The sequence below is a fragment of the Sinohyriopsis cumingii genome, chromosome 16, assembly GCF_028554795.1.
Source record: "Sinohyriopsis cumingii isolate HCF-2022 chromosome 16, ASM2855479v2, whole genome shotgun sequence".
Taxonomy (NCBI): Eukaryota; Metazoa; Mollusca; class Bivalvia; order Unionida; family Unionidae; genus Sinohyriopsis; species Sinohyriopsis cumingii.
This window is the reverse complement of record NC_142976.1, coordinates 69,984,930-70,007,733: the sequence shown is the minus strand read 5'-3', so window position 1 is coordinate 70,007,733 and position 22,804 is coordinate 69,984,930. Positions and strand designations below refer to the sequence as shown.

Below are 22,804 nucleotides of genomic sequence, written 5' to 3'. Positions count from 1 at the left end.
AACCAACTTCACTTTATACCAATCCCTATATCTGAAGTACTTAATAACTGTAGTGTTACTGTTACTCCATGTGGTTACCTCCCTTGATATTATTTGATACTTCTGTATAGAATCATTAAATAATAAAAGCTTCCAATAGGTGATTGTTTATTATTAGCAATCAGCACTTAGTAATTAATGGTTTTTTAATCGGTTCTTAGTTAAAAGTTAGAAGAAACCTTTGAACATTTAAAATTCATAGTTAATATTTTAAGAGGATTATTGATGATTGCTTATGCTCATAAAAATAAATATAATTATCGATATTCTCAGTTTGTGTTCATCACTTTGATCCTGTTAATGTATTATGTTTCTCAAGGTATCAGTACTGTGATGTTGAAAGTAATATATCATCTATATTAGAAGCAAAATTTTATTGATAACTTTGGTGTACGATTAATTAAGCCCAAAATTTATACACTGATACGCTAGGCTTTCAGTGATAGTATAAGCAGCATCAATATGAATATCATGTATCATCAGTCGGTGTATTCAGCTAAAACTTTTGGTATTATGTCGATCCTGTGTACCCAGATATGCTGGGATTTCTTGTATTGCCTGCTTGTGCAGAAAACTGCATCACAATCCAGACACTGGATTCTGTAGAAACATGCATCGCAATCAAGACACTGAATTCTGTAGAAACATGCATCACAATCCAAACACTGGATTCTGTAGAAACATGCATCACAATCCAGACACTGGATTCTGTAGAACACTACTGAGGTTGGAGGAACTCAGATTACCTACATAAAAATATAGATTTTGAAAAGAAAATTACCAGACCATGAACAAGATAGCATAATTTCTTATAGAACTATCCAGTACTGTATGATTTCACATTGAATACAATTCCTTTTTTCTAAAGAAACTGAAGGATCTGATGCAACCACAAGTTTCTATGAAAAGGTTACACAATAGCCCTTCCAGTAGCAAAGCAGACAGCACTCACTGTATGGCATTTACAAGGAACAATAAGAGACTCATCATATTGGCTTCATCACATATACAGATCCTGTCTCTGGAACATGAGGAGGTGGAACTACAGCATACTGTCCATATACCTCATCATCAAGGTGATTTAAAAGATGATATGGATTATTCCACTAAAACATAGGTTACTGCCTGTAGTTTATAGTTAGCAAGTCTATTCCAGTGAAATAGGTCACTGCCTGTAGTTAAAAGATAGAAAAGGCTGTCATAAATGTAGGTCTCTCTTTATAGTTTAAAGATAATAAGGACTATTATAGTAAAACATACTAGGAGCCAATGGAAGACAATTTTAATTTGGATTAATCACCTGTAAATGCAATTTACAATTTCGTATAATTCTTGTATGAACTCAGAATAATCAGAATACCTTGTTGAATATTTTTAAAAACAACCTGCCTTTCCTGGGTATCATGCATATTAAAATGGAATGACAGCCCTAAGCTGTTCCACCATAATCTTTTTATTCATTAGCACATAAACTTCTATAGAGTAATGTGAAACTTTCCATGCATACTTAAGTAGGACATATGAGTATGTACTAAAATTATTTACAAAATCCATTAAAAATAACCATGTTATAATATAAAAGTAAGGGTTGGATAGGTGTCAGTGTAGTTATCAAATTAGTGGCAAAGTGTTTGAAAGACTATTTTTGTGGTTAAAATATAACCACTGTATGTACGCTGCAACATGGATACACGTGATAAACTATAATTACTGTATGTACACTGCAGCATGAGTACACATGATATATTGAAACAACATGGTTAATTTGTGTTTTAAAGCATGTGTTCATCCAATACCTCAAGTTTTGCACATTTTCAGCACCTTTGAAAACTACCAGCACAGTCATACAGTATGTTTTATTTTTTAACAGAAGACACTTTTTGTAAACGTTTGCAGATTTCATGCATGTTTTCTTTTGTGCTTATCTTTAACAAATAGAAAAATGAAGATAAACTGTTCTTAGCATGCTCATTATAATATCAGGCAGTCGCTATATGGTTCTACTTCACCGTGTCACAAAAATGCCATTTCTTTTTCTTTAAACACAACTGACATTGGTAATATTGATTGCTATTGGTAAATAAGATTGTATTTTTTGCACTTCTTAAAATCCAGCCATCCCAAGCTAATTTTTGGCAATAAAAAAGGAAAAGTCTCACTTTTTCGAATAGGTGCCTTTTTCCCATTTGGAGTGAGTCTTAGGAGTTGTCTCAGACAGGCAGGTATACTCCATCTGTATTAGTATCTATTTTTGACTTTATTTTCTGAGATAAAATTGTGTCACTTTATTGGTCAAGGTACATTGTGCAATGTACAATTCAATGCCATTTTGGCTATCTACCTTATTGTCAGTGATAGGTCAAGTACAAAATAAGATTTCAGATGAATTCAGTAATAATCAAAATGAACATTAATGAGGTGGTCTTGCATCTGATTGCCTGAGTTTGTTATCACTCTTGAGGTCATGATCTGACTCAGAATGTAAACCTACCTAATGTAGATCCCAGACAAATTTGAGATCTGTGCATATTAATAAAGTGATCTTGCATCAGATTGCCTTTGTTACCACTCTTGAGGTCATGATCTGACTCAGAATGTAAACCTACCTAATGTAGATCCCAGACAAATTTGAGATCTGCACTCTTGAGGTCATGATCTGACTCAGAATATAAACCTACCTAATGTAGATCCCAGACAAATTTGAGATCTGCACTCTTGAGGTCATGATCTGACTCAGAATGTAAACCTACCTAATGTAGATCCCAGACAAATTTGAGATCTGCACTCTTGAGGTCATGATCTGACTCAGAATGTAAACCTACCTTATGTAGATCCCAGACAAATTTGAGATCTGTGCATATTAATGAAGTGATCTTGCATCAAATTGCCTGATTTTGTTACCACTCTTGAGGTCATATTTCTGACCTGATTGTGATTCAACTTGGATCGTAGGCTTTTATTAGCAAGATCTCAGATGGATCCTGTTACCACTATGTAGGCTACATTTTATATCCAGTTTTGATCAGACATTGAATTTATAGGTTTATCTTATTAAAATCTTGGTTAAGATAAGTAATTAGTGACATACAGTCATATTACCGAAATGATCTTGCATCTGATTGCTCGAGCATCTTATCACTCAAGAGGCAAATATTTTATTTTTGATTTAACTTGGAATATAGGTGTCTTATTAAGATCATTGAGACATCACAAAAGTGTTTTTGAACTGTCACTTGAAATTCCATTTACGTCTCACTTGCTGCAAGTTGAGTAAGTTAACTACATTATGAACAATTATATTTTTGTTGGTGGGGGGTAATATTTTATATCGAAGTTTTTGGAATTTTTGGCACACGATGTGCAGTTGATGGAAAGGCAGTCCAAAACTTTAAGTATGAAAGATTAACTCCTGTGTCTAGATTAAGGCACACATCTCTGAAGATGTTATACTAGGATTCAGATTGAGTACAATTCATATGATACACATTGATTTCAAGACTTCGACCTATTTTGCTTTTGAGATTACATTGTTGAAAGATAGTCAGCTGCCTAGTGTCATGTGAGATACATGTTTAGGAGTTTCCCTTTGTAGAAAGGGAAAAATAAAGTGATTAGGAAGTAGGAAATGCTTTGTCTATTGGTGTTTATCATCTAGATTGTCAAGTTTTCTTTTGTGGGATCTCATCCAGTTACAGGTGTGGACAAAGAGCTAGATAGGCATGCATATTTACTCTTATAAATGCTCACTGAGCTCTTTATCAGTTTGGGATTTAGGTTTTTTGTGTCTTCCACTTCCAGAGATATTAAAACTTGATATAAAAAAATGCCTGAAATAAAGGTAAGGCTTTTCCTCACATCTGCTGGTTACCATTGGTCCCTGACTGATTCAGTGGGGTTGTAACTTATCTGGTGGAAATAATTGGGTTGATGCAATGTTTCAGTATGTCAGTATGTGTAGCTGTTATGGGTTTATGTATCCCCTAGAAGCCACTGCAATCACACATTTGTTATTTAACATAGGCTTAACCAGTTGGGAGGAGGCTATGTCATCAAAACAATATAAAGTTGATGCTGGTGTTATGAGTCTATGCTCTTAAAATAAGAAACAGAAAAGATTGAAGACAACAAGCTTTGTAAAATTTGACAAATAATTTATTTTCCTAGAATACAAAGTGAAAAATGAGAAAAAAAGAACCTATGGTTTTACAAATTAAATCCAAATTGTAATCCAAGAATTAAAAAACACATGTCCTATCAATGAAAACTTATAAGTGAATCTCAGTTCAGATCCTGATGAAATTCAAGATGGAAGGCGATGACATATGTAATAATCAGCATTGTACTGTTATGTCAGCAGTCTCTTGTTGAATCACAGAAAATAGTATTCCAGTTTTGAATTCCATATAAATTCCAGTGAATGCCTTTGTCCAAGAATGATATCAGAGCACTTTTGTATTTCCAGAGAAAATAATCACTTGAATTCAATAGTTTAAAGAGAGAAAAAATTCAGCCCAAACTGGTCACAACATAATACAACTTAATGTGTCAAATGTTTTAAGCCATACTGACAAGCCTTTATCAGAACATCAGTTATACACCTAATTAAGATGCAAAATAGATTCCTGGATGAGGGTCAAAAGTTCATTCTTCTGGAAAAAATAGAAGTTTGTTTACCACTTGACACATGATACTTGTCACGTCCAGGTATGACCTTGACTCAATGATTCTTACTCAGAGACAGATAAAAAAAATTAAAAAGTTATTTACCAAAACTGTCACTGATTTTGGAACAAGGTCAGCAACTAGATACAGTGTTTCAGTTCTGGAGAATGTCAAATCCAGTAAAAAATGTTACATTACAATAGCATGTAATGGAATAAAACAAATTTAAATCTAACAAAACAATTAAGTTAAATATACATAACACTGGTCTGTTTTAAAATGTAATTGATGGTACAGAAACATGGAGAAACCTTTAAACAAATGTTTTTGCAATGTCAAAATAACGCAGAAATTTTAGCATTTGTCATTTTTTTTAATTACCATGTCCACAGTGTATAGCATATTGTGTATTGATATTTGTTTGGCCATCCATTCATCCCTCCATCTGTGTCTGTCATCAAATGTTATTTCCAACAATAACTCAAGTTTTCCACCATCTACCAAATATTGTGGATTACTTGCACTAAAGATAAAGAAAAACCATATTGATTTTGGCTTCAATATATCAAAGGTCAAGGTCACATGAAAAAATGTTTTCCGTACAATAACATGAGCTCTACACCATCTACAGTTAACAAATCTTGCACTTGGGTTAAGGAAGAACAGCGTCAAAAGGTCAAAGGTTATGGTTGCTGTGACCGAAAGAAGAAAAGTTCATTCTGCACAGTGACTTGAGTTTTCCATCATCCACAGTTACCAGATTTAAAGGATGGTTTACACTTGTAAGGGAAAACCCTGTTGTGACAGTAAGATTAAAACTATTTTGCACACAGTAACATTACTTGTGTTTCACATGCTTGGACCAAGCTTTATGGTTGGCTTTGGGTAAGGAAGAAGTCTGTCATTAGTGAAGTCAAAAGGTGCAGGGTCAAAGTCACTGACAGAAAGAAGAAAGGTCTTTTCTGCACAGACTTTTATGCAAATGTCATTCACATGTGCTGCCTTAGAAACTATTGACCTCTTGTGTTTTCATTGCATGATTTGTGTCTTAGATGAGCACAGCAATATTTATTTGTATTATTTGCATTTATTCCAGACTCCTTTCATCTATTAAGCCTGAGTCCAGATGATGTTTTAGCTGCCATCACAGATCATCAGTGCAATGTCTATCTTTACAATATAGAAACAAAACAGGTTTGTAAAAGTAAAACGTTCAGGAATGCATGATTCTGGTTTTGTAGCAATCAACATTTTACTTTTGTTAGGGTTAATTTTGATCTACTGTTAACAGAAAAAATGTGATCAATCTTTTTAAAAACCAGCTGCTATTTCAACATATTTTTAAAAACACTAAACCAATTTCTACCGTTACTGCTGTTACAAAAAGACCACTTGACAGAATTTGACAGTTTGACCAGCATTCAGGTTTAGAGGCATGAAAATTTTAAAAGTGTTGCCAGTGCACCATGAAACTTTATATGGCTGCCATTGCAAACAAAAATCTTTGAACAACTGCTAACATAAAAATTTAAACAGAATTTGACCACACTTGGCCGAAAGTATTTTGATATAGGTATTTTAAGTTTATAATAATGATGCTTTAGCTAAAAATAGGAAAATCTCTAAGTGATGTCTCAAACACTGTTAAACAAAGTTTGACCAGATTTGACAAAAAGCATCTGTGCTTAGAAGGCAGTACTAGCCACTGATATTACAAGTAGAGAAACCTCAATGTAACCAATCTCAGACTCTTCGGCAGAATTTTATAATATTTGAAAAAAGCATTTTGGGATATAGGGCATTCAGGTTTTTAAAATGGAAGTGAATCTACTGTCAAGGATGGTCCCCATTGCCAAAAATATAAAAACTTGTGAACAGCTTCCTAAAACCAGCTCATAAGAATTTGACTGACTGAGACAGAAAGAATCATGTTATGAAGGGCTTCAGGCAAATAATACAAATCTGCTATCAAATATGGAGACTGCTATTAAATATAGCAAAGCTTTGATTTTACATTTTCTCAAAACTTCTCAACAGAATTTGATAAAATTTGATAGAAAGCATCATGTGATTGAAAGCTTTCAAGTTTATATAAATTACTCGGATCTGCCATCAAATACGGCCACTGTTACTAAAGATGAAAAAGCTTTGAGCTTCTAACAAATTTCCAAAGAGAATTTGACAGAAAGCAGCCTGGCATAAATGATTTTTAAATTTGCACCCATGATGCTAATCAATTTATATAAAGGATTCTGATCCGACATCAAATATGGACACCATTTCTAAAACAAAAGAAAACCTTTAAATGATGTCTTAGAAACAGCATTGAAGAATTTGCCCAGATATAATATAAAGCCTTCTGGCACGAAGGCCTTGCAAGTGTGAATTATGTTTTTAAAAAAAGGCTTCAAATATGACCACCATTACTGAAGAAAATTCCTTTAAATTATGTCTCAGGGGCTACACAGAAGAATTTTACCAAATTGGACAGGAGTCACCAAGGTACGAAGGTTATGCATGGAGCTAGCACCCCACTACAAGCAGAGCTACAGAAATAAACAAAATTCATTGGATCAACCTAAAGAATGTAAGGAAGAATATATGAAGAAGACCAGCTAAAGCTAACTTGCTGACAGATCTTCTCTCCACCAAGACTGTTTGCAAGGATTGAGACATGAAATGTGAGTACACTGTATGAGACAGGGACACCAGTAAAAGTTACCGATATAGGTTGGTGATCCTAGTGAAGTTCCTTGGATAACATAAGGCCAAATAACTTTGACATTATCATCTCTTCTCTGGACTGTCCCTAAAGAACAGTGACCACATAAATATGTTGGGACAGATGTTGTGCAAAAAAAATTAAAAAGAACCTATGGAGTGGGAACCAGTCAGCGAAAAGATTTTGATCGCCCACTTCCAGTCAAAATTCCAAAAGATGACCATTGTGCAGTACCATGCTCTAATGAACCTTGCTGGCCAGGGAGGCAAGGAGGATTTTTATGAGTAACTGCGGAGCGTATATGACAGAATACCAAATAGGGATGTTGCACTTATGGTGGGCAACATGAATGCAAAAGTGGGCAGCAACAACATTGGACAGGAACTCATCATGGAGGACCTAGGAGAGATGCACGACAAAAGAGATCTCTTTGCTGACTTCCATGGGCTGAATGATCTTATGATTGGTGGGACAGTTTATTCCATCATAGGATCCACAATGTTACATGGAAATCCTCGTATTTGGTAAGAAAGAATTACATCGACGACCTTTTTACATCCCACAGATGTGAGTGCCTATAGATGAGCAGATTTTGCATCAGACCATGCCTTATTGATGGAAAAGCAAAGCTAAAGACAAGAATCCACAATATAAAGAAGACTGTACTGCAGAAACACCCACAATATCACAACTCCAGGCTCTTTTCGGATGAGAAACAACAGGAGTTCACCATTTTCCACTTGAGTAGATTTTTGACTCTTGATGATGGTTCCTTAGAAAAGAAGTGGGAAATCAAACAGAATTCTACAGGCAAAGACCAGAGAACAGAAACAGTGTTTACAGGAGGACAAGACATGGTAAAAGGAAGGTGAAGGAGGTAATTGAAATAAGACAGCTGAGGCCAACAGTAAACAGGGATGAGGGGCTTGCATTACCATCCATCTACACCAGCCTTCTCATATCATGTGACCATTATAAGTCACATGATAAATAGTAGTTGCTGATGAAGGCATTGTGATGTTGCAGAAAATTTTGAACTCTTAAATGTCTAAGAAATGTATGCTCCAAGTTGGAGAAAATTCTAATAATCATGAATTATGCAGAACAAGAAAGCAGCCTTTTCAGTTGTAAGCTTCAAGTTGTTTTCTTTCAACCTATAGTGTCATACATTTGATAGATTTATTCAAGTACAGCGGTTAACTATTCAGTCATGGATTCCATAATGGTACCACATTATATCCAGAATTGCATTATAATGAAGACGCATTAACAATAGAAAGCTGTATGTGAAACAATTATTTGATTGTATCGTATAAGTAGATTTGTTTTTGTCTTTTCAGTACATCTGCAGTCTTCCGAAATATAAGTGCCAACCTACTGCACTAAGCTTTAGTCCAGACAGCACTGAACTAGTTGTTGCCTATGCAGATCAGATGGTATGTACACACATAATTAGTTGTTGCTTATGCAGATCAGATGGTATGTACACACACAACTAGTTGTTGCTTATGCAAATCAGATGGTATCTATACACATAGCTAGTTGTTGCTAATGCAGATCAGATGGTATGTACACACACAACTAGTTGTTGCTTATGCAGATCAGATGGTATGTACACACACAACTAGTTGTTGCTTATGCAAATCAGATGGTATGTACACACACTAGTTGTTGCTTATGCAGATCAGATGGTATGTACACACACAACTAGTTGTTGCTTATGCAAATCAGATGGTATGTACACACTAGTTGTTGCTTATGCAGATCAGATGGTATGTACACACATAACTAGTTGTTGCTTATGTAGATCAGATGGTATGTACACACATAACTAGTTGTTGCTTATGCAAATCAGATGGTATCTATGAACATAGCTAGTTGTTGCTAATGCAGATCAGATGGTATGTACACACACAACTAGTTGTTGCTTATGCGGATCAGATGGTATGTACACACGTAACTAGTTGTTGCTTATGCGGATCAGATGGCATGCACACACATAACTAGTTGTTGCTTACGCAGATCAGATGGTATGTACACACACAACTAGTTGTTGCTTATGCAGATCAGATGGTATGTACACACACAACTAGTTGTTGCTTATGCAGATCAGATGGTTTCTATACACACAGCTAGTTGTTACTAATGCAGATCAGATGGTATGTACACACACAACTAGTTGTTGCTAATGCAGATCAGATGGTATGTACACACATAACTAGTTGTTGCTTATGCAGATCAGATGGTATGTACACACAACTAGTTGTTGCTTATGCAGATCAGATGGTATGTACACACACAACTAGTTGTTGCTTATGCAGATCAGATGGTATGTACACACACAACTAGTTGTTGCTTATGCAGATCAGATGGTATGTACACACATAACTAGTTGTTGCTTATGCAAATCAGATGGTATGTACACACATAACTAGTTGTTGCTTATGCAAATCAGATGGTATGTACACACATAATTTTGCCATCACATTAACATTTACTAGTGGCCCATCTTATGTCATAAAATTTGTATGTATCAGTGTAGCGTAATACCTGGCAAGATATATAAATTTTATCTCGTAATTTCATCTTTGCATTTATTAGCTGAACTGGTCATTGACTTGATGAGCTTATGGAATGGCCTTTTGTCCATCATCAGTCCATCTGTCAGCATATGTTTACTATCTATGCTCCTTTTAAACTTAATGCTGGATTGTCATGGTCCTAAATGAAAATGCTGCTCACACATTCAGTTTTACAAAGTATATCACTACACCTCCTGAATGGATGGTCACATATTGGTTTTTCACTGAAAGACTTATAATGATGTCTCATTGGTCCTGATTGAAAATAGTGTTGATTTGACATCCAGTATGGCTACCATGACAGTTGTTTTGAAACTTCTGCTATTGTTACTCCTCCTGAACAGAAAGCCAAATCAACATTGGGTTTTCAGTATAAGCGTTCTTATGGACTGGTTGGTCACAAATGAAAAGTTTCTGCAGGTGTGACCTCCAGTAAAGTTTTTATCACTATTCCACTTAGTTCAATGGTGTTATAGACATTGGATTTCACCAAAAGACTTCATGTTATGTCTTGTTGGTCCTAATTGAAAATAGTGCAAATGTGGCATCCAGTAAGGCCACAGTGGGAGCTTTCTTGAAAATTTTGTTATCACTATTCCTTCTAAATGGAAAGCTATATCAACATGAGGTTTTCACTCGAAGACTTGGTGTCTATTTAGTCTAACATGAGAATGACACCAGTCTGTTACCCATATGGCTACCACACTGGCAATCTTAAAATTCTTGTTATCAGTATTCTTCCTAAAATCATATTCACTTGGGTTTTCCCAGAAAGACTTTTATTGATGTATGGTTGGTTGTAATGCCACTGATCTTCCATCCAGTATGGTCATCACAGTGATTAATTTGAAAATCATGTTATTGCTATAAAAAAAATGTCAGAGATAGTTTCATTACTTAGCACTTGTAAAGAAGAAGAAATGGTCCCTAGCTTGAATTCCAGGTAAATTTTTTGGCTAGTATAGCAAAAGCCCTTTTGAGGGACTTGCATGTGATAATTAGGATCTCAGACTCCTGTTCGTCAGAGAATGTGTGAATTTTATAATATACAAGCACATTATGGCATAAAACATTATTTAATTTGTGTCATGAATTTCACATTGGCAGAGTTTTAATGCAGGATCCTTTATATCATTCAGAATTTTCTTGCTTCAATCCAAGACCTGCACCAAGGACTAGAAGCATATTTGCCTTTTTAATTAGCCTGTCTGCAGTGAACTTGCACTCATAAAAATTGGTATTTGGATACATCTTATTAAATAACTCAGCCATACCAAACCTAGGGCAATGTGGCTTAATTTTTACACTTGAGTAACTTGTGTATTTTAAGCCATCCATGTGTTACACCCTCACTATTTGGACCCTATTAACCAATTCAGCCCCAATCCCGTCTGTAGGCATGATGAGGCCGTACCCTATTTCCGAGCTCTGCAGCATAAAGGTCATTTAAGATACACCAGTGTGGGTGGTATTACAAAAAAGCAGACAGATATAGCTCTAAAATGATACCAGATAATCTGGAAGTTCTTGTTGCACTACAAAATACAGAAGGAAAAACCTCAATTTTTGGACTCAGATTTTTTCTCACCCAAAATAAGCTCGTGGTCAGAATGCGATTTTATGTCCGGATTTTAGACCTTTTAGCCTCAGATCTAAGGCAGACAAGTCTGAACTGCACACAGACAGGTGATCCTTTGCAGAAACTAGGATAAGATGGGCATTTGGAATAAAGAGCGGTCTCCATACGAAAATGATGGGTCCATTAAGCAAAGAAAAAAAAAAAGAACTCCAACTTTGACCCTTCTGCTCATGCGCAAGCAAAATAACCAATGGAAAATGATGTTTCTAATACAACTAGGCATTAGTCTCATGGAAAATCTGTTGAAAGCCGATGTATTCAGAAATAGCCCCCCCAAATGTCTTTCCTATGCACATTTCAGGCGAAAACGACAAAAACCTCTGGGGCCGAATGAGTTAAGGAGAATCGCTCAGAGTGAATAATCCTACCATATCAAAACTTGGTCATAAACTAATTTTCATGCTTCAGTGACTTTATGTTTTAAGCTATCCATTTGTCACACCCTCGATATCTGTAACAGTATGTTATCTACACTCATGAAACTTGGTATATAGAGGCATCTCAGTGAAAGTAATGCAACAATTTCAAAAGTTGATCATTGTAACTTCACTTTTAGGTTTAAACTACGTTGATATTTTCTGAATCATAGAGTGTGTGATATAATTCTATCAGATGTGCTCAGTTCTTCTTTAGTTGCTATATTTGTTTATGTTTTTGCATTGTTGCAAGCCATAAACAACAATGCACTACACTTCTTTATCTCCTAGGGTTACCTGTGCTTTTCGAGAGTACACATAAATAAAAATACATATTCAACACAATATAACAAGCTCCTACACTTCAATGAAACTGTCTGTTTTTTCCATCATTAAGTGCCAGTTTGGAAGCGAAACTTTGACTCATAGAAACATTGAAAGGCCATGTTGGGTCACATTGGTGAAATCAAGGTGACAGTGTTGTACACAATGGGAGAGTAGTGATATATTTGTTCAAAACAGTCTTTAGTTCAGACCTTATGAATAATCAGTTTGCTGTTGATTTATGTACCTTAATTCTTGTCCTAGCTTGTTATTATTTTTTTTTAATTTCAGATATACGAGTTTAGTGTACTAGGACAGGAATACACAGAATGGTGTAAACAAAACAGCAAGAAGTATCCTGATCAGTGGATGAAAAGACATAATAAAATTACACACATCATGTACAACCCTCACAATCCACAGCAAATTCTGCTCAGTGATGAACAGATGTTTTGTATATTAGACAAATCACAGGTATAAATGGTTGCTATTGAAAATTGTGATATCGGTATTTTGTTATACATTAGAGCTTTACTGTCTGAAAATTGATCATCCAGAATATATGTTATCCAACAGACATTTATTATACCTTAGACCTACAAATAAGGACTTAACAGTGTTTGTAGGTTAAGACCCATATATATATTTATATTTACATTTCTTTTTAAGTGATTGATTAATGCACCCAAATAATCAGTTAAAATTTACGTATACATTTCTTATTAAGTTCTTGATTAATATACCCAAATAATCAGTTAAAATTTATGTATACATTTCTTTTTAAGTGCTTGATTAATGTACCCAAATAATCAGATAAAATTTACGTATACATTTCTTTTTAAGTGCTTGATTAATGTACCCAAATAATCAGTTAAAATTTATGTATACATTTCTTATTCATATGTTGTTGATATTTCCACATTTTTCAACAAATCTTTGAATGACAACTTAAATTAGATAAACATGATGAGGTATTCTTGTTACACCATACCTTCCATCTGTGAGTTAATGTAATACTCAGGAATAGTCATTCTCAATTTTTCAGCCCTTTCCTAAAAAGGATGCCAAAATGTTTCATAAGCGAGTATGGCAGAGTGGAGAAAAAGAACACAAACAAAAGACAGAAACTGCATTCCATGTTTGTCCAAAGTATAAGGTGTGTTCAAGTGTTTGTCTTTTGATCAAATCTTGAAATTAGTAGTTTGATGGATAGTAGAATTTCAGTTGTCTCCAGTCGTCTAGTGAAGGACTAGTAATGATTTAGCAGGATAAGTAAATAACTAAATATCCCAGTCCTACAAAGAAATACATGTTAACTTCCGGACCTGCCTAATTATTATTATTATTTGCAGCATTCTTTGTAATTTGGACAGGATGTAGCATGTTAAACTGGTTATCTCCAGCTTCAAAGGAAGCATAAATTATCTTTGTTAAACTTTATCAGGTTATTCAGTATTCATTTTTGCAGCCATCAGGTAAGTAGGTTACTGTGAAGACTTAAATGACATTTTCACTGGGCAATATTATTCTTTTTTCTTACTGGTTCTGTTGAAGCAACACCTGTAAAACATTATTTGCAACCAGTAACACCCTAAGCAGTAATACCACCAGTAACATTTGCAAAATTAATGCTGCCAATAACAGTCTGAAATCCTCAACGGTAGTACCACCAACTGCATCCTCAAAGTAGTAATATCACCACCAACATTGTCAACTGTAATGCCACCAGCAACATACTCAGATCCTTCACATTAATACCACCACATCTTCAACTGTAATGCCACTAATAACATCTTCAAATTCTCACTAATGTCACTAATAACATCCTCAAATTCTCACTAATGTCACTAATAACATCCTCAAATTCTCATGAATGTCACTAATAACATCCTCAAATTCTCACTAATGTCACCAATAACATCCTCAAATTCTCACTAATGTCACCAATAAAATCCTCAAATTCTCACTAATTTCACCAATAAAATCCTCAATTTCTCACCATCACCAATAACATCCTCAAATTCTCACAAATGTCACCAGTAATATCCTCAAATTCTCACTGATGTCATTAATAACATCCTTAAATTCTCACAAATGTCACCAATAACATCCTCAAATTCTCACTAATGTCATCAATAACATCCTCAAATTCTCACTGTCATCAATAACATCCACAAATTCTCACTAATGTCACCAATAACATCCTCAGATTCTACTAATGTCACCAATAACATCCTCAAATTCTCACTGTCACCAATAACATCCTCAAATTCTCACTAATGTCACCAATAGCATCCTCAGATTATACTATTGTCACCAATAACATCCTCAAATTCTCACTAATATCACCAATAAAATCCTCAGATTCTACTAATGTCACTAATAACATCCTCAAATTCTCAGTCACCAATAACATCCTCAAATTCTCACTAATTTCACCAATAAAATCCTCAAATTCTCACTGTCACCAATGACATCATCAAATTCTCACTAATGTCACTAATAACATCCTCAAATTCTCACTAATGTCAACAATAACATCCTTAAATTCTCACTAATGTCACTAATAACATCCTCAAATTCTCACTAATGTCACCAATAACATCCTCAAATTCTCACTAATGTCACCAATAAAATCCTCAAATTCTCACTAATTTCACCAATAAAATCCTCAAATTCTCACTGTCACCAATGACATCCTCAAATTCTCACTAATGTCACTAATAACATCCTCAAATTCTCACGAATGTCACCAGTAACATCCTCAGATTCTCACTAATGTCCCTAATAACATCCTCAAATTCTCACTAATGTCACCAATAACATCCTCAAATTCTCACTGATGTCACCAATAAAATCCTCAAATTCCCACTGTCACCAATAACATCCTCAAATTCTCACTAATGTCACCAATAACATCCTCAAATTCTCACTGATGTCATTAATAACATCCTTAAATTCTCACAAATGTCACCAATAACATCCTCAAATTCTCACTAATGTCACTAATAACATCCTCAAATTCTCACGAATGTCACTAATAACATCCTCAAATTCTCACTAATGTCACTAATAACATCCTCAAATTCTCACTAATGTCAACAATAACATCCTTAAATTCTCACTAATGTCACTAATAACATCCTCAAATTCTCACTAATGTCACCAATAACATCCTCAAATTCTCACTAATGTCACCAGTAACATCCTCAGATTCTCACTAATGTCCCTAATAACATCCTCAAATTCTCACTAATGTCACCAATAACATCCTCAAATTCTCACTGATGTCACCAATAAAATCCTCAAATTCCCACTGTCACCAATAACATCCTCAAATTCTCACTAATGTCACCAATAACATCCTCAAATTCTCACTAATGTCACCAATAACATCCTCAAATTCTCACTAATGTCATCAATAACATCCTCAAATTGTCACTGTCATCAATAACATCCACAAATTCTCACTAATGTCACCAATAACATCCTCAGATTCTACTAATGTCACCAATAACATCCTCAAATTCTCATGAATGTCACCAATAACATCCTCAAATTCTCACTAATGTCACCAATAGCATCCTCAGATTATACTATTGTCACCAATAACATCCTCAAATTCTCACTAATATCACCAATAACATCCTCAGATTCTACTAATGTCACTAATAACATCCTCAAATTCTCACTGTCACCAATAACATCCTCAAATTCTTACTAATGTCATCAATAACATCCTCAAATTCTCACTGTCATCAATAACATCCACAAATTCTCACTAATGTCACCAATAACATCCTCAGATTCTACTAATGTCACCAATAACATCCTCAAATTCTCACTAATGTCACTAATAACATCCTCAAATTCTCACCAATGTCACCAATAACATCCTCAAATTCTCACTAATGTCACTAATAACATCCTCAAATTCTCACTGATGTCATTAATAACATCCTTAAATTCTCACAAATGTCACCAATAACATCCTCAAATTCTCACTAATGTCATTAGTAACACCCTCAAATTGTCACTGTCACTAATAACATCCTCAAATTCTCACTGTCATCAATAACATCCTCAAATTCTCACCAATGTCACCAATAACATCCTCAAATTCTCACTAATGTCACTAATAACATCCTCAAATTCTCACTGATGTCATTAATAACATCCTTAAATTCTCACAAATGTCACCAATAACATCCTCAAATTCTCACTAATGTCATTAGTAACACCCTCAAATTGTCACTGTCACTAATAACATCCTCAAATTCTCACTGTCATCAATAACATCCTCAAATTCTCACTAATGTCACCAATAACATCCTCAAATTCTCACTAATGTCACCAATAACATCCTCAAATTCTCACTAATGTCACCAATAGCATCCTCAAATTCTCAGAATGTCACCAATAACATCCTCAAATTCTCACTAATATCACCAATAACATCCTCAGATTCTACTAATGTCACTAATAACATCCTCAAATTCTCACTGTCACCAATAACATCCTCAAATTCTCACTAATGTCACCAATAACATCCTCAAATTCTCACGAATGTCACCAATAACATCCTCAAATTCTCACTAATGTCACTAATAACATCCTCAAATTCTCACTAATGTCACCAATAACATCCTCAAATTCTCACTAATGTCACCAATAACATCCTCAAATTCTCACTGATGTCATCAATAACATCCTCAAATTCTCACTAATGTCACCAATAACATCCTCAAATTCTCACTAATGTCATCAATAACATCCTCAAATTCTCACTAATGTCACCAATAACATCCTCAGGTTCTACTAATGTCACTAATAGCATCCTCAAATTCTCACTAATGTTACCAATAACATCCTCAAATTCTCACTAATGTCATCAATAATATCTACAAATTCTCACTATTGTCACCAATAACATCATCAGATTCTACTAATGTCACCAATAACATCCTGAAATTCTCACTAATGTCACTAATAACATCCTCAAATTCTCACTAATGTCACTAATAACATCCTTAAATTCTTGGTAATATCACAGCATCCTTAATCATCACAGATAAGAGGGTTATTTCTAAATAAAGGTAAAGATATCTATGCTTTAATGTGACCTAGATTATTTCTTGTAAATTTCTAAGAAACTATATACAGGTTTGTTTTCTGTTTCAGTATATCTATCACATGGATGCCTTGGAAGATGATTGGTTAGTGATTGCTGAACGGACACCAGTTACATTATATGACATGTTGCCTCCCACACTGAAACAAAAGAAGTTTGGAATCTAATATATGTTAGACAATTTCATGGTGTTCCACACGCATGTCGATTGACTGAAGACGGTTTTAAAGAAAGTGAAAGTCTGTTTTGTCTTCATTGACTTGTTGAAATTAGGAACTGTTGCTTTAAATATGTGTGGAATAAAGAGATTCAGATAAGAGCTTTAATTAATTCTTGTTCTGAATATTTCTGCTGCAGGAATAAAAAGTTGGATACTTGAATATGACTATGACATCTGGCTTTAGGCCTGCCTGCCCATTTTTTAAATATTTATATCCAGAAATTCTTGTGTATGCAACTACTCCTGCATCTTTTAGGGGTGACATTTCAATTGGTGACATACTAGCCCAGGGAGGATGATACATGGAAAGTCTTCTCAAAATTGAAAATGTATTAAAAAAAATATATCAGCTTGCATGATTTTCACAAGTCCAGCAGTGATTTTTACTTGGCTAGTTGGGCTTGGGAATTGTTGCACTTCAATTTTTTTCATGCACTGCAGGAACTTTGTAGACATTATTGTCATAAAGTAGACACATGAATATTGTTTGTTGTCATGCTCCTTCAAATTTTTCCCCTACGTTGTGCCTCTTAATTGGTGCTAAATATATATGCTATCTAGTATTCATGTATGCGCAACTACCCTCCCGATTTTTGCCCAGAAATTGAACAATAATTATTGAACATGTGCATTTCATTCTATTCTCATCCATGATTGAGATTTTCCCCTTTGAACACATTCCCTGATCACATTAACAGTAGAAACATAAGCTTTACTGCCTCTTGAATCCGGCATTGAGAGAAATATGAAAATTTCATCTTTCTTTTTCATATACCTTGCAACAAAGAAAAGGAATTCTTTCTTACCAGTTACCTCCCTTTAGCACCACTAGGTGGCAGTGCTGCACTTAGGATCCCAAGGACAGGACAGGACAGTGTGTCCATTTCTGTCCAAGATGGGGGGGGATGCGCACCATTTTAGAGGGACAAATGAAAATAATAGCTTATAATGCATTAATAGTGCTATAAAAATGAGATAATCATGGAAGCTTCAACAGTTTTACCACATGTATTTTGTGGCCTGCACTGTACTATCATATTTGCCTTGAACATTTATGCTATTGTAGTAAAAGTTTTATGATGTACAGAAGTAACTCATGAAACTATCTGGTTAATCGGAAATGAGCTTCTGTTCCAGATCATGCTCGCTGATTTACCTTTAGTGTACACATTATTTACCAGCATTTATTATAATAAATACCTGTTTTCTGAATGACTTTTTATTCCCAACTAACAAATCATTAAGTATATGACAAATTATGTATGTGCATAAATTGTATCACTTTTGTCACCTTCACAATAAATTAAATATTCTTCACAATACAGGTGACTTCAACCTTGAAAATATATTACACTAACAGCTGTCAAAAATTTTAAATTGCAACTCTGATACTTTCCTTCATTCATTATTGTGGAAAATGCATCACTCCATGACAATCATTGCTGTTTTGCTCCTCACAGTTTGGGGGTAGCATAAAAGATGTACAGAAGTGTTTTAGTTTTAAGTTGTGCATATAAAAATATACTTTGCATAGTATACAGTTTTTATTTAACACAAGTTGCACCAGCAGTAGAAGTCTCTTAGCAGTTTAGATAGGCAATTGTTTACATATCTGTGTAAATCAGCATGATATAAATGGTTGTGAAACTGAATTTGATTGGCACATTGGGCCCTGAAACAGGCATTCTGTCATAGTTATAACCTTTTATTCATCAAGGAAGTTTCAAAAATGCTTTTTTAAAATATGGGTTACCTAGAAAACTCAAAATTGTAGACTCCCAACATGGTTCATCTTGAGATGATTATTTCATTTGGGAAATACTGGCTGGTGATGATGATTGTGATAGAAGAAAAAAGTTTTTAAGTAGATTACTGGAGCTAGAAGAGTATTCCTGGAAATACCAATGTGTGATTTTGAACCCAAAAAAAGATATTGAATACAATTCCAATGCACATTTGAGATAGACAGCTTTGGTTCCTCAATACGAGATAACCGTCATCTTTCACCGAGTCAGTATCATCACCAAAAGCAGCACACAGGTTATACAGCAATCCACCAAGTACTACAACATTGCAAACATATCCAACTTCCAAACGGCTTTACAACTGCCAAACAGCCAAACTTACTCAGCCAAAGAAACTGACCGGATCAATCCAGAAATCCCAAACAGCTCTATAACTGAGAAACAGTCGTCTCGAAATAATTGTAGAGGTGCCAACCCATCAAACAACTGACAAAATTTAATGCCTAACGCTGTGTGTAATACATGCAACATGGTCATCTACAGATGCAGTGATGTAAATTATGTATGCGTGTATGTGGAGATCATTATTACATACTAAATCATTTCAACAGTGCTAGTATACATGATTCTTACAATAACCAGGTTCATACATGCATCTGCATTTGACAAGGAGAATCTTACAGAACTTAAAGAACAAGAACCTTTTCTCATCTTTTAAGTTCAGTTTGTTCATTTATAAGAAGTTGAAAACAGATTATAGTGTATATCGTAAAATGGCGTTATATAACATAGGTATGACTATCTATAAGATTTATAATAAATATTAGAACATCAAATATATCAAACAATTCTATCACATAACATGGATTGTATAAAGAACACAATGCTGTATAATTCATGAACCTCTACAGCTGTAGATTTTGCTTCCATTAAAAAAAGCTATTGCTGAATGGAAACTTCCATTCTAAAAGATTCTATTACTAAAATTGTAATAAAGAACACAGTAAACACAATGTCCTTGACTCAGACCAAGATTTAGGTATTAATGGAAACGTCCATTCTAGAAGATTCTTTACTAAAATTATAAATAAAGAATATGGTAAACATGATCTCCTTGACTCGGACCAAGATTAAGGTTGAAATGGAAACTTCCATTCTAGAAGATTCTTTACTAAAATTATAAATAAAGAACATGGTAAACACGATCTCCTTGCCTCAGACCAAAAAAAATGTTTACTTCTGTTGATAATGAACCTAATATTAAACTCAGATTCAGAAAATGTTAGCTATATATTGTTTACAGAATAAAAGAATTATTCTGGTCAGGCAGACAGTGAAGTTGATTTTGGACAAAGCTACAAATACAATTTTACATAACTCGTGGCATATAATGAATAATAGCAAAACAATGCAAATTAAACATAAATAACAAGGGGGGGGTGCGTTTATGCACTGTGGAGAGATATCTTGCTTTATTTTGTCACAATGAAAATGAATGTCAAATTGTACGAGAATAATCAATTACAATGCTTTTTCTTTCATCTTTCTTGCTAAACAGCCAGCATGGCTAAGTTCTCGACTCCGCTGGTCAGAGGCCAAGTTGGCATATTATATAGCACTATAATTAGTATGTGTTTCCTTACGTTAACTGTCTTTGAATAATTCAGCCAGTCGACAGACTTTGTTACCCTACTCAGGTCACTAGATTTGTTTACAGTATCAAGATTCCTGACGCATTAGATAAGTGACATCTGCACATATTTAGAAAGTTCATGTCAAAAGGTTGTAGCTGCATTTATCACATCCCCTCACCCCTCCTCCCAAGTCTATCTCATACCACTTGTGAAGGGGGTTCTTATGAAAATGTATTTCTTCAAACATGTTACCCGATCATAATACATTTATAGGAGTACAAGCATGGTGTATGGAGAACTCGCCTTGTGAGAACTCGCCCCAACGTATCTGGAGAAGTCGCCACACAGTGGTTGGAGAAGTCGCCCCAAATGGTTGGAAAAACCATCCCAAAACTTGTCACCCAGAAAACCTATTCAATATTTATCTTTGAAATAAATAAGTTATTTAAAAGATATAAATGTGTACCTTATAACAATGCTGTTAGCAACAAAGATGTCGCCACATGGTGGAGATTCTAATTCATCGTGATTAATATTCGCACTGAAATTCATATATACCACCCCCACAAGCGTCTTTTTCCATTGCAAGTGTTTACTTAAGCCCTGTATATGTCGGACTATTATTACCGATCATTGCGGAATCGCTGTTTGATGTTGATGCTGTTTAGTACTGTCACCATTGTCAGGCGTTACAGCAGACTAGTTTGTCTGAAAGTTACCAAACACGAGATGATATAGTGATCTGTGTGGTGTCCAAGATGGTAGGAAATTCATGCAGCCCCGACTGTTACATCATATACCAGATTAATTTATAGTTTCCTAATTTCTCTTGTAACTGTTTATTCAACTATTTATTTTCAATGAAAGCCATTATTTTCAATGGAATTTAATCTTTGCCTCTTATTTTAGTAATATCTAAATTATAGCAGCGTGTACCCATTTCAATAGAAACCAAGCTGAGTTAGAATAACTGAAATGCGTCTTGATTATCTGATGGCTTCACTCCGTCTGTTCTGGATTATATGTTGCACCTGTATCCTAATTTGCTGATATCCTACTTTTCATCGGACATCTACTAAAACAACAATAAAAAACATTGTTTAAAAATTAATATTTTTGGTATCAGAGGTTCATTTACAGAGGTGTTTAGAATTGATTCAATTGAATACAGAAAGCATGAGTCATCATTGTTTTTAACTCTGATATAAACAATTTTGACCTTAACCCGTTGTGACAAAATCTATATAAGTCATGTACGCAACTTATTTAAATTCATCGATGTTCAGATAAATGCAATTAATTTTATCATAAGTACTATTAAGTAGTCACAGTCATTTCTGCGTACGCAGAGGTTTCATATTTTGTCAAATAGATCGTTGAAATACCTTTTCCTTGATTGAATATGTTCAGCACGTATCCAAATACATTTTTGTTTTCTATTCTCTTAGACTATCCTACGCTTGGTATAATAATATGGGAAATCTTGCGTTGTTTTCCATCAGTTCTTATCTCTGACAGTTATACGGCAAAACTGTTTTAATAATGGTAGCAAAAAGTATCTATTTTGAAATCCTTACATTGTATCGTTGTTGAACTCTTGTTATTTATATTTTAAAATTATATTAACATGGTTACTGAAACAATCCTCAATTTTTTTACTTTTTTTTTCTTTCTTCTCCGTCATTGAAAA

At 34.5% G+C, this 22,804-nt stretch overlaps 1 protein-coding gene across 2 annotated transcripts in view; it reads left to right on the top strand.

The window, feature by feature from the left end:
* Positions 1-18,947, top strand: part of LOC149780740 (U3 small nucleolar RNA-associated protein 4 homolog) — a 75,425-nt gene extending 56,478 nt beyond the window's left edge. For both annotated transcript variants that reach the window (XM_089937799.1, XM_089937800.1), the window contains exons 14-19: positions 908-1,115; positions 5,798-5,895; positions 8,764-8,859; positions 12,676-12,858; positions 13,430-13,540; positions 17,566-18,947. In XM_089937799.1, coding sequence (XP_089793925.1) covers positions 908-1,115; positions 5,798-5,895; positions 8,764-8,859; positions 12,676-12,858; positions 13,430-13,540; positions 17,566-17,682 — 813 coding nt within the window. In that variant the 3' untranslated portion in view covers positions 17,683-18,947. The remainder of the gene's footprint in view (positions 1-907; positions 1,116-5,797; positions 5,896-8,763; positions 8,860-12,675; positions 12,859-13,429; positions 13,541-17,565) is intronic.
* The last annotated feature ends 3,857 nt before the right edge of the window (positions 18,948-22,804 follow it).